At 49.0% G+C, this 12,888-nt stretch overlaps 1 protein-coding gene across 2 annotated transcripts in view; it reads left to right on the forward strand.

The window, feature by feature from the left end:
• FBXW4 (F-box and WD repeat domain containing 4) overlaps positions 1–11,044 on the forward strand; it is a 67,144-nt gene extending 56,100 nt beyond the window's left edge. For both annotated transcript variants that reach the window (XM_054206328.1, XM_054206327.1), the window contains 3 exons: positions 9,600–9,740; positions 9,901–10,042; positions 10,295–11,044. In XM_054206328.1, coding sequence (XP_054062303.1) covers positions 9,600–9,740; positions 9,901–10,042; positions 10,295–10,411 — 400 coding nt within the window. In that variant the 3' untranslated portion in view covers positions 10,412–11,044. The remainder of the gene's footprint in view (positions 1–9,599; positions 9,741–9,900; positions 10,043–10,294) is intronic.
• The last annotated feature ends 1,844 nt before the right edge of the window (positions 11,045–12,888 follow it).

Here is a 12,888-nt window from a genome sequence, read left to right on the forward strand (position 1 = left end):
GGCTTGGTGCCATTTCTGTTTGTTTTCCCAAATAAAAGCCCCAGCAGGGTCTCCTTTGCACCGTTGTGGCTTTATTTGAAGAAACTGGCTTTTTCCCATAGCCCAGCGTGTCAGTTTATCCTCTGAACTTAACCTTACGGGAACCCGCACAACAAAAACTCACAGGGTCCCAGAGCTGGAAAGGTAAAGAAATTGTATCTTTTTATTGGACCATTTAAAGCGTGTGTGGGCCAATTCAGAGAAAGCAGAAGAAAAGAAGGCAAAACTCCCTCTTCTTTCTCTCCCCCCAACACAATTTCAAACCGTCGTTGGTGTCATTCCCCCCTACTGCCTCAAGTCCCTTCAGCTGCACTGAGGAAGCTGAGAGCGGCTTTTCTCCTGAAAAAAATCACTTATAACAGCATCTCTGAGCCATTTCGCATGGAGGTGCTCCCTCAAAATTCCCCAAGCCAATCCCACATTTCCCTGCAGGAAGTAGTAGCCTTGGCTAAATGCAAGGGTAACCTTGGGGTAGGATAACTCTATGAAGAATAACTCTGCCAAGGATCTATGCTTCTCCCTATGTACACTATAGATGGTGTTTGACCAAGCCTTTACCTTCTTAGCATAAGCTGCTGCATCCCCTGGGAGCCTCAGCTGCTGTTGCAAAGCACCTGGCAGAGCTCTTCCCTTTGGTTTTGGTGTGCTCTCCAAATTGGATGACAGAAGTTGTGCAAATGCTGCACCCTGGATAATTTTTTTTAAATGGATTTTGTTTCCTTTCTCTGTGTGATACTCAGCTCAAATATCCCAGTGTTTTGAACTGAACAGTGCTTGTTGCGCTTTTTGTTTTTTTAAAAAAAAAAACCCATATCATAGAATAGTTTGGATTGGAAGGGGCCTTTAAAGGTCATCTGGTCCAACCCCCCTGCAATGAGCAGGATTGTCATCTAGATCAGGCTGCTCAGAGCCCTGTCCAACCTGACCTTGAATGTTTCCAGGGATGGGGCATCTACCATCTCTCTGGACAACCTGTTCTGGTGTTTCACCACCCTCATTGTGAAAAAAATGCTTCCTTATCTAGTCTAAATCTACCCTCTTTTAGTTTAAAACCATTACCCCTTGTCCTACTGCAACAGGCTATGATAAAAAGTGTGTCCCCGTCTTTCCTGTAGGCCTTTTTTAAGTACTGAAAGGCTGCAATAAGGTCTCCCCAGAGCCTTCTCTTCTCAGAGAACGTCAACTTTCAACTTCAACAACCCCAAGTTGTCCTCATAGGAGAGGTGTTCTATCCCTCTGATCACTTTTGTGGCCCTTCTCTGGACCTGCTCCAACAAGTCCATGTCTTTCCTTTGCTGAGGGCTGCAGAGTTGGATGCAATACTCCAGGTGGGGTCTCACCAGAGCAGAGTAGAAGGGCAGAATAATCTTCCTTGACCTGCTGGTCATGCTTCTTTGGATGCAGAGAGGATATGGTTGGCTTTCTGGGCTGCGAGCGCACTTTGTCAGCTCATGTCTAGCTTTTCATCCACCAGTTACCCCAAGTCCTTCTCAGCAGGGCTGCTCTCAATCCGTTCGTCCCCCAGCCTGTATTGATACCAGGGGTTGCCGCAACCCAGGTGCAGGACCCTGCACTTGGCCTTGTTAAACCTCATGCGGTTCACATGGGCCCACTTCTTGACCTTGTCCAGGTCCATCTGGATGGCATCCTGTTCCTCAGGAGTGTCAACTGCACCACTCAGCTTGCTGTCATCCACAAACTTGCCGAGGGTGCACTCAATCCCACTGTCTATGTCATTGATGAAGATATTGAACAGTACTGGTCCCAGTATGGATCCCTAAGGATCTGTACTTGTCATCAGTCTCCATCTGGACATTGAGCTGTTGACCATTACCCTCTGGATGCAACCATCCAACCAATTCCTCATCCACCAAACAGTCCACTCATCAAATCCATATCTCTCCAATTTAGAGAGAAAGATGTTGTGGGACTGTGTCAAAGGCCTTACAAAAGTCCAGGTAGACAACATCTGTAGCTCTTCCCTTGTCTGCAGATGTAGTCCTTCCATCATAGAAGGGCCACTAGGTTGGTCAGGCAGGACCTGCCCTTGGTGAAGCTATGATGTCTGTCTCAAATCAACTCCCTGTCCTCCATGTGCGTTAGCATAGCTTCTAGGATCTGTTCCATATCTTCCCAGGCACAGAGGTGAGGCTGACAAATTGGTGGTTCCCTGGGTCCTCCTTTCTACCCTTTTAAAAATGGGTGCAGTGTTTCCCTTTTTCTAGTCATCAGGGACTTCACCTGACTGCCATGACTCTTTAAATGTTATGGAGAGTGGCTTGGCAACTACATCAGCCAGTTCCTTCAGGACTCTGGGATGCATCTCATCCGTAGATTTCTGTATGTTCAGGTTCCTCAGGTGGTCACCAACCTGATCTTCTCTTACAGTGGGAAGCACTTTGCTCACCCAATCCCTGCCTTGCGGTCCATCCACTCGAGAGGTGTGGGGAGAGAGGCTGCCAGTGAAGACTGAAGCAAAAAAGTTGTTGAGTCCCTCGGCTTTCTCCTCATCTGTTGTTACCAGTTTGCCAGTCTTGCTCGTTGTGGGAGAGTACACTTTCCTTGACCTTCCTTTTCTGGCTGACATACCTTTAGAAGCCCTTCTTACTATTCTTTGCATCCCTCACCAAGTTCAGCTGCAGCTGTGCCTTGGCCTTCCTGACCCCATCCCTACACAGTCAGGCAGTGTCCCTGTACTCTTCCCAGGATACCTGTCCCTGCTTCCACTGCCTGTGCATTTCTTTCTTGCCCTTTAGTTTGACCAGCAGGTCTTGACTTGGTCATGCTGGTCTCTTGCCTTCCTTTCCTGATTTTTTGCAGCTGGGGATGGGGAGCTTGGAAAGCATCCTTAAAGATCTGCCAGCTCTGTTCTGCTCCCTTCTCCCTGAGGGCAGTTTCCCAGGGGGTCCTATTGACTAACCCTTGAAGAGCTGGAATTTTGTTCTCCTAAAATTCAGGGTCCTGACTTTACTCTTTGCCTGTCCCATATTTCTCAGGACTGTGAACTCCACCAGTGTCTGATCACTGCAGCCCAGGCTGCCTCAAATCTTGATGTCACTGATGAGTTCGCTTGCTTTGGTGACCGACAGGTCCAGTATTGCATCCCCTCTGGTGGGGCTGTCTATTACCTGGCTTAAGAATTTATCCTTGATGCACTCCAGGAGTCTCCTGGATTGCCTACAGCTTATTGTGCTACTTTTCCAGCAGATGTTGGGGTGGTTGAAGTCCCCCAGCAGTATAAGAGCCTGCGAGTGCCGTACCTTCTGTAACTGGAGTAAGAAGGCTTCATCAATAGGTTCCCCTTGATCAGGTGGCCTGTAATAGGCGCCAACCACAAGACTCCCTTTTGCCTCAGTCTCTAATTCTTATCCATAAGCTTTCAACCTGGTTGTGGCTATTCTTCAGAGACAGCTCTTCACACTCTATCCATTTCTTGATGTAGAGGGCAATACCTCTGCCCCTGCCTCCTTGCCTGTCCCTTCTGAACAGCCTGTAGCCTTTGATAGCTGCACTCCATTCATGGGATTCGTGCCACCAAGTTTCAGTAATGGCAACTAGGTCATAGCTCTCTAGCAGCACAGTGGCTTCCAGCTCCTCCTGTTTGTTGCCCGAGCTGTGTGCATTGGTGTAGAGGTGCTTCAGCTGGGCTGTTGGCCGTGTCACCTTCTTAGAAGAACACCCCTTAGTTCCTTTGAGAGGTCACCAGTGTTTTCCTCTTGACTCCTATTACTTCAGGAGCCCGTGGCTCATCTCTGTAAGACTTCATGTGTGCCGTAGTGTAGCTAGCACATCTCAGAGCAACAGGCTGAGGGCCCTCACTAGCACCCTGTCCCTCTAACCTTGGTGTGTCATCCCACAGCTTGTCATGTGTAAGCCTGATGTTATCCCCTTCCCTCTTAAAGCCTAGTTTAAAGCTCTGTCAATGAGCCCTGCTAGCTTGTGAGCAAAGACCCTCTTTTCCCTTTCAGACCTGGCTTGTTGCGAGTAGTTATTGAGGCTAAAATATTGGTTTAGACCTCTGCTCAGTTTCTGAATAGTCACCTGCTTATGTGCAATGATTTCTTGTCTTTGATGGATGATCACGGTTCACAGATGAGGTTTCCAGAGCAAATGAGTATGTCCTCAATTTTGCACATCTCTGTTTTCAGCAGATGTTCTGAATTTATCAGTTTCCTAGAATTTGCATATTTGTATAATATCAATTCTAGTGAATCGGGGTCACCAGAAATTGAGGGTGAGGAGAAAAGTGTTTATTGCTTCATCCCAGCTTTTGGAATATAGTTTATGTGTATTGGAGACAGCTGGCCAAGACCTGAAACAAATAAGCAGGGTATAAGGAGGGAGGTGCAGACTGCTTTTGGACTCCAGCTATCTGCAAGGTCTCAGAGAAATCCCGAGCTTTTATGGTCACACAAATGATCACTGTAGTTTGGTAGGCTATATATGGCTTTAACTTGGTGGCAGCAGCATCCTGTGGATTATATGGAAACTAACCATCTGGGCTCTGCCATGATTGATTTTTTTTTTTTCCCTTCACATTGCTGGGGTGAGGAGAAATAGAGCCTTAAGCTGTTTTCAAAAAGAAAAAAAAAACAAAACAACTTAAAGAAACCAGCTTGTTTCTGCCATTCCACTGTAGTTCACTTTGCTTCCAGGCTAGCAGGCTACTGTCTTCTGGAGGTATCACGATAGCGATGCTCATGGCTAGATTTCTATCTTGGAAAGAAAAGTGAAATATGAAAATCCCAAACAAAAAGCTTATTTTAAAAGTAATTTTAAAAAGTCTTGTTTTCTGAAGAATGCAGGAATTGATGGAGGTGAATCAAAGGATTCTTTATAGTGCCTGAGCAAAATGCTTTTCATTGTTTGGGCTCATCAGTTTGATAAATTTCCCAGGCACAAGGACTTTAAACATCTTGTTCTATCAGCAAGGAGTCCAGAGCCTGGTAATAACGCAGTTTTCCTGTGCTAGGGATGAAATGGGCTGCTGGATTTGCTCTAGCTCTGTTCCTTGTGGGCTGGTACCGGATTACCACCAATATGATTTCAGTCTGTCTAGATGCTTAAGAGAAAGTAGGAGAAACTAGGAATATCTGTGAGTTTCCTGCTTGGCAATGGAGCCTTACCTGTGTGTCTGTGGGCACTGTGTTGACCCAGTGGTTTGTGGTTAAGGTGCTGAAGCCGAGAGCTCTGTCTCTAGACGTGACAGTCCAGCTTTCTTGGAAAGACCAGTTTGTGATTCTGCTGTACAGAGCTCCACTGGTGCAGAGTTATTTCTGTCAGTGCCACCCAGCACTGGGACTGAACCCTGGCGCTATCTGTCCCAGGCTGTTCAGTACAGCAAAAATAGCAAAACTCTCATGATCTGCACAGGTAACTACCTGGCTTGCCTGAAGAAGGTCTGGGAGTGAAACAGCCTCTACTTCCTACTGCTGGAGGGCCAGGGCATGGTGGGGAGGTGGTGTGGACCTTCTATGCTTGGTCTTGCTTGGACTTCACAGTCACTTGCTGATGAACCCTCATAATCCAAACCAAGGACAGGGCACCCCAGCCTCGGAAGTGCTGAGGATCAACTGCCTGGTTTTTGGAAGGTGTTTGGGTTCAGAGAGTGAAAAAGGGCCCACAAAGGAAAGAAGGCGGCTGTTCCCTGCTGTGTTTGGTTGGTGCTGGTGATCTCTGCAAGCTGGTGAGAAACAAGGTTCAAGATAGCTATCACATCTCTTTCTGTCCCCCATTGAGTGGGTATTTTCTGCCCATGTAAGTTGTTACACCAACACATCACCAATGGTTTTTATCTGCTGCTTTTCTGTTGCCCCTTGATGGGTTATCTTGATCCTTTATGGGTTATTAAGGATTAGCTGTGGGTTTTGCTTCCTAGGAAGTGGAAACTGTTGGGGACTGGGGTTTGAAGGCAGGGAGTATTTGGGATAATGAAGACTGGACAATTTGTGGGCCCTAATATATGATCCCAAGGCTGGGAGATGTGTGGTGGCAGAGAGTTCCCTTCCCAGCATGGGTCCAGCATCGCTGCCTATGCTGCAGGGACATGAAACTAGCCTGTCATGGTGGGAGCCGGTCCAGAGACACTTTAATCTGCTGAAAAACAGGGGAAATGTTAATCGTGTTCTGCATCTTTATCAATTTAAGCGTGCACATGCCAGAACACTTAGATCTTCTGGTTTGTGTGCCCAGTGTACAGCACAGTATGATTTTTTTCCCCTGGTGTCAGATTATAAGTGCTTCACTGTAGCAACTAATGCGTTGTTTCTGTAAACTGCTAAAGGACTGCTGCTGTATGCAGGGGCTGGACCTCCCAGTTGAAAGCTGCTTTGGCTGACCTATTCTTGGGACAGGAGAATTGAACTGATTAACAAACCAGCAAAGCAAGGTTTGCTTTGCTGCAGTAACTTGCAAGTATCTGTGTTCCTTTCCTGTCTACAGGGAAAAGCTAATCCTTCCCTCCCCCCACCACCCCCTTTTTTTTTTTTCCCTTTTCTTTCTTTTTTTGTTGCCTAGGCTGGAAAGGGAAGTGGAGGGAGGAAAGCAGGTGTGACTCTGCTGGGGATGCTTGGGTACCACTGCAGTGAGGCGTGAAGGCATGGAGAGACACTGGGAGCGAGGCACCTGCATGGTGTTCAGTGCTGCACGGGAAGGTCTGAAAGCAGGAATCCAGACTCTCTGGTTTCTCCTGTCCCTTTGATGCTGAAATTTTTCATTCGGAGACCTCACCAGAACACCATTTAAAATTGCTGCCATCTTGTAGCACCGCAGACTGAGATGGAAGACAAGTTTTAGCGTGGCCAGGCTCTCTCTGGGTGTGATGGGTTTTTTAGAGGTGGGAGGTTGTGAGGAGATATGTTGTGAACCTGTTTCAGGCACCTGAGAGGAGGAAGAGAGCTAGTCCCAGTGAGTAAAAGATCCCTGGATGTGCTTCTGCATCCTGTTACCTTTCCTCAGCACAGTGCTTCATTCTCCCTGAGCTCACTTAGACCTTTACGTATTAAAGGTGTATTAGCAGGGAAGATAGTGGAGGGGAAATAACACAGTCTTCAGCTAGCTAGCAGGAGATATTCACTAGGTGTGCTGCTGGGCTGTGTGGCCCATGTGCAGCTGCCCGTCCTGGTTTCCTCTCCTGAAGTACCATGTGCTCAGTGCCCCAGTCCAGGGGCTACCCTGCAAAACCAGAAAAAAGCAGTAGTATGTGGAAGTGGGGAGAGAGAGGTTCAAGCTGCTGGTGCTGCTTAGGGCTCGCTGAGATAGCTCATCTCATGTGAGTGACTTCCTGCTCCTGCCTGAGCAACTGTCAGAGGACTCTGCAGGTTGGGCAGTCTGGCCCCTTACGCATCTCACAGGTAGTCCAAGGATTCTTGTTTGGGAAAGCAGCTGACTCCTCCTCATACCTGTGTTGTATGTCTCGCGGCTCTGGGGCACACATATAACTCATAGGATGAAGAAGATTTTGTGGAAGCCTTGAGAAGGGCTGTGTTCACGTTCATCTGTCCTGCTGGCTTTGAAGAACAGCAGATGGAGGGGATCTGTGTGCTTGCAGGGGCAAGGGAGTGCCAGAGCTCAGAGATGCCCATCCATGTCTCAAGCCATGGCGTAGCTGAGGACCCATCTGCCCCAGCTAAACCCTGCAGCTCTTGCTCCCAGCGCTCAGACTGCGAATGCTTCAACCTCTCGACCTGCACGCAGGTGCAGAGTTGCTGCTGGGTTGGTTTGCAAGTAACCTTCCAAGGGTTAATGTATTGTGAGAAGGTTGCAAAGGGCTGAAGCCTGGAATCCCCTCGATCCCTTGCCTGGAGAAACACAAAGTCCAATAAGCCAGCACCCCTGGATTCGTGTTGGGGGGGATTAATTCATGCACTTGATGTTAAAGCTTGTCCGAGAGGTTTGCACGGGGGGGCCATCGCTAGGGCTGGTTGGCCTCTCTAAATGGTTGCTAGGGCCCTGGCATCAAGGGCCAATGTAGCTGCCCACAGCCACGGTCACGGAGGGAATTACACAGCCACAAAGAAATTGTTATTCTACATAATCTGCTCTTTGGAGAGTGACTGTGGGGAAACAGGCTGGCCCCAGCATGCCGCCAGCTCTGTGATCATAGAAGCGTGCTGGCTGCAAAGATCGGCCAGGGCTCGCCTTCTGATCTGGGGACACCAGGGCTCGAGGCACTAATCTGCTTTATCAGCGATTTCTCTCTCCTGACACAAAGGTGTTTACTTGTTTTAACATCTCCCAGGACTCTATTTCTCCTTTTGTGTGGTCTTTATCCCCCGACGAGGGCTTTAGCCCAGATTACAGACAGAATTAAGGCATTTGGCGATGTGCCTCAGAACTGTGTGATGCTGGATCAAGGAGCAGAAAGTAACAAAATAATGGGGGAGATGCTGGGAGTGACCCCACTGCGGGATCCATGCTGTCGGCTTTCAGGACCGCTTCATTGTCCTGAGAACCAAGAGCCTGTTGGAGAGGGGTGGCCGTGCAGCAGGGTTTGAAAAGCAGGTGCTTCAAGGTTTATTGTGTCCGGCATTTTTGATTTAGAGGGTGTGAGGAGAAGGAGGAGGAAGAAAAAGAGGGTTTGCAATAGATGGCCGTTTCAAGCAGCTGGGCAGATGGTCCGCTCCATTCCCAAGAGTCTGCCATGGCTGGGTGTTGCTGTTTGCTGGGGCAGGTGGAGTGATACTGGGGACAGGCTGTGCCATGTGCCAGATGCAACTTCCTGCGGCCCAGGGAAGGGGCTCAAGCTCCTTCTTGCAGTCTGGCAGGGTGGGCCCTCACCAGGCACCTTCTACCTGGTGAGCTGCTGGTGCTGCATGTGAACAAGCAGCAGAATAATATGGCCACAAAATCTGGTTTAGAGTTCTATGGAGATCTTGCTTTTGCTCCTTCACAGCAATCAAGGAATTAAAAAGGAGGAGGGATCAAAAAAACCCAAAAAGCTATAGCCTTTGGAAAGTCATCTCTAGAGCAGCCCTGGGGTGGTTGCTCTTGACCTGTCATGTTCAGCCCCAGATAGGCAGTTTGCAGTGTAACGGGAGGGAGTTGAGGAGAGCAGCTATGGCAGACTAGGTCAGGAGGGTCTGATTTGCTTGTGGATCTGAGCTGTGTGTCAAAGATATGGGGAAATAGCCCAATGGGCAGTATTTTGAAGGATGGAGTCTAGGATGGGATGGGATTGACCAGGTGAGTGGCTGTTGCAGATTGTCTGGAGTTTGATTAAGTTGAGAACTGTCTCCCATGGAAACAGAGACCTATCATTCAGAGCACTGGTCCCTTCTCCCAAGAAAAATGATCCCATTCTGCTGGGGGTCAGCTGCCCCTGTTCCTTGGCTCCTCTTCTTACAGCTGGGACTCCTGCTGGTCACACTTCATGGCAGTTAGTGGCCCAGTCAGTAGCAGAAGCTGGAGGAGGGAGAGGAATACTGTGCAGGCTCTTGTATTCTGTTAAATCACAGAAATGAGATCTAGGAGACTTTTATGACACCACCTCTGCTCTGGCCAGATGAATTGGAAGGGCGCTTTGCTCTGAATGACTATTCCCCTGTTGTGTTTCATTGCAGCGGTCATCTGTTGACTTGTTTAGGGACTGACTTCCACCGTGGAGCTGGAGTCCTTGATGTCTTCTACGAAACGCCCTCTCTTCTGCTTTCGTGTGGGTATGACACCTACATCCGCTACTGGGACATACGGACCAGCACCAGGTGAGCTTACCCTGCTGGTATCTGGGGCCTGCGTGTGGCTCCTGGGCTTTCCCTGTGCAGTGTCTGGGGACTCTGCAGCTCCTTCAGGCAAACTGGGCCTCAGCTCCAGTGGTGGAGGAGTGGAGGCTCAGCCTCACTCTGTTTTGCGTTATCCTTGCAGGAAATGTGTCCAGGAGTGGGAAGAGCCCCATGACAGCGCCCTGTACTGCGTAAGGAGTGATAAGAACCATATGATTGCTAGTGGCTCTTCGTACTATGGCGTGGTGCGCCTCTGGGATAAGCGGCAGACTCGGTGCCTGCAGGTGAGGGCCAGCCAGAGGCTGGGCAGCAGCAGAGCTTGTGGGTTGTTCTCTGGCAACCAGGTGCCTGTGTCTCTTTGGAAGAGACAGAAGTTGCTGGGCCATCTTTGGGGCGAGCCCACCATGGAAAACCTAACCTATATACAGGGAAAAACCTGCTTTGCTCAGGCATCTCTGCCTTTGGGTCTGTAACACTGTTTGGGGTCTTTGGGTTGATCTCTTCTTTGAAAGATTTGTTCTCCTGTTTTCTTGCAGAGCTTTCACCTGTCTTCACCCACCAGCAGCCCAGTGTACTGCCTCCGTTTCAGTACCACCCATCTGTATGCTGCCCTGGCATCAGCCCTGCATGTCCTAGACTTCACGGCCCCATGACGGGCACCACAGCTTCTTCTGGTCACCCCAACTCAGCAGAGTTGACATTTGGCTCAGGGAATCGCAGGGCAGGAGAGGTGAGAATGGCCCCCAAGGCTTCTGAAGGGATTTTTTTGCCTGACAGAAAGCTACATTGAAGAGTGCACAAAGGGCCAGACTTTCTCAACCTCACCTGCCCGTTAATGGAAATAGAGACCGGTTGTCCTTTACCCTTTTTATTTTGTGCAAGTCAAGGTTTGTTTTATTACCTGTGTTCTATTTTCTTTTTTTTTTTTCTCCTTTTTCTGTGGATACAGCAAGTTGAGCCGGGATGCCCTATCAGCTGTGTGTGCTGGTCAGGTTGAGATCAGCCAAGCTCTGAGCCATGTGAAACAAGTCTAGGCTGTGTGTGGGGTGGACTGATTTGGTGGAAGGTAAAGGTGCCTGGAGCGGGGCCCACCTTTCATCTGCGCTTGCTCTCCTGACAGCTGCTTGTGTTGTCCTTCGCAGCCAAGAGCAAGAATTGAGCTAAAAGGCAGAGCCAGCCCTGCTTTCAGTGTATGCCTCCCCAAGCTGGCCGTCAGGTCAGGCTGTGCACTTGGCAGGGCTGAAACAGTTGTGTTTTGCTAAATAAAACTCTGAAGGGAAACAAAAGAGACTGTATGTTTTGTTTCAAGTTCCAAAGGGCCTGCAATGTTACCCACTGATCGCAGAGGCCTGGCTTGGTGGAGGAGGTTGGGCCTGTTCTCAGATGCTGTGTACATGTCTAATAGATCTCTCTCTCCTGGCCAGGGAGACACTGCTGCATTGAAGGCTGCAGTTCCTGGGATCTTTGTGAAATAAGAATTCAAAAAGTAGGATCTGCAACTTGCTGCCTACATAATGAAGTACCAAAATGGACTAGTGCAAACACCAAGGCCTTGATGTGATTTACTGGGATCCTGTGGGCAAGGCTCACTCGTTTTTGTGTCAGCTGGGTCTCAGAACAACCATAGCTTTCAGCATGCTCTGTGCTGTCTGGATGAACATGGATGTTCGTAGATGAATGTGGATGAATGTACTGTGGGTGAATGCAGCAGTAGCTGGGGTCTGGTCCTCCTTGGGGAAGGAGGTGCATGAACCCTATTTGGATGTGAGTTTGGGTATCATGGATAGGTAAAGGAGAGGTTTTGTATCACAAATTGAGAGCACTTTTAGGGCAAAGCATACAGCATGGTCCTTTGTTAGAATTTAGTAGGTAATTTCCACCGTCAGGAGGCTGCTCTTCCCTTGTGGTGCACAAAAATTGGAAGGGGATGTTTGCTGGAGCCCCTGCCTGAGCAGGGAGGGAGTGGAACCAACCAGCTCCTCACCCTCTTGAAGGGAGCTCTCTGTTTCCAGTGGATGTGAGACAGCAGTTCAGGCTGCAAAGTAATTTAAAAGCATGGCTTTGCTGCAGGATCACATTCTTCACAAGGATCTTTCTAGCATAGCTGCCTGTCACAGTTCCTAATCTGTACCTGTTCCTTTGCTGTCACTCCTGCCTGCTTGCTGGCAGCTCCTCTGTAGCTACCATAGTGCTACATATTCTCCTTGTGTAAGTGGCAGAGTTGATGTCTAAGTGCCCCGAGCAATGATTTTTAGAATTTTAGAATTTAGAAATGATCTACTGCTGTAAAAAGATGCCACGGCTGGAACAATCTTCCATCATCTCAAAGCTCTAGATCCCAAAGACTGCTAGCCCAAGATAATGATTCTGGGGTGACCTCTAGGCTATTGGTAACACCGAGCTGTTGCTGAAAAGATGGCACTTTGCATCAGGGGTTGCTAAATACTGCTGCTGTATTGCTCGGAGCACTTTGGGCTCTGCATGTGGGGAGAGCTTTAGGTTATTAGGCATGAGATAGAAGACCAGAGAGAGCTTGGGAATGGGGGAGGTTTAGTTTTTCCTCAGGACCTGGTGTGTTACAGGCCCTTTAATGAAATTGATGGGGAGGGATGGAGATATTAAATGTCTTTGGCAGTGTCCCCAGGGAGAGGCTATGAAGGAACCAGAGTAACTGTGGGGTGGGAGGAGAGTTTCTTTATTGGGCTGGGACTTGGGCAAGGCCCAGAGTAGGAATGAGCATGTGAGCTGAGCAGGTGAACAAGTATCACTGCTGCAGGAAACTCCTCCCGTGACAGGCCTCTGCCTGCAACACTGCTGCTGCCAGTCCTGCCATTTATTTTCTGCAGCCCGTGTTGGTGGGTCCTACATTCTTGTAGCTGCTTTTAGGTTCTTTCTGGCTGAAGCCTGGAGCAAATCTGCAGCCCCATGGTGGTGCCAGCACTGGTGGGTTGAAGGACGCAACCTCACATTTCAGGTAACATGTGGGATGGGAAAGCTGCAAGTGGGGCTGGTGCAATGGCTCTGCTGAGCTCTGCTAGTCGATGGTGCCTCCACTGTCTTGGGGAGGACTATGCAGGTGGGTTCTGGAGCCACCTAGCAGTGAGGCTCTAACTGGGGATGCCACCCAGGC

Source organism: Rissa tridactyla, chromosome 6, assembly GCF_028500815.1.
Source record: "Rissa tridactyla isolate bRisTri1 chromosome 6, bRisTri1.patW.cur.20221130, whole genome shotgun sequence".
Classification (NCBI taxonomy): domain Eukaryota; kingdom Metazoa; phylum Chordata; class Aves; order Charadriiformes; family Laridae; genus Rissa; species Rissa tridactyla.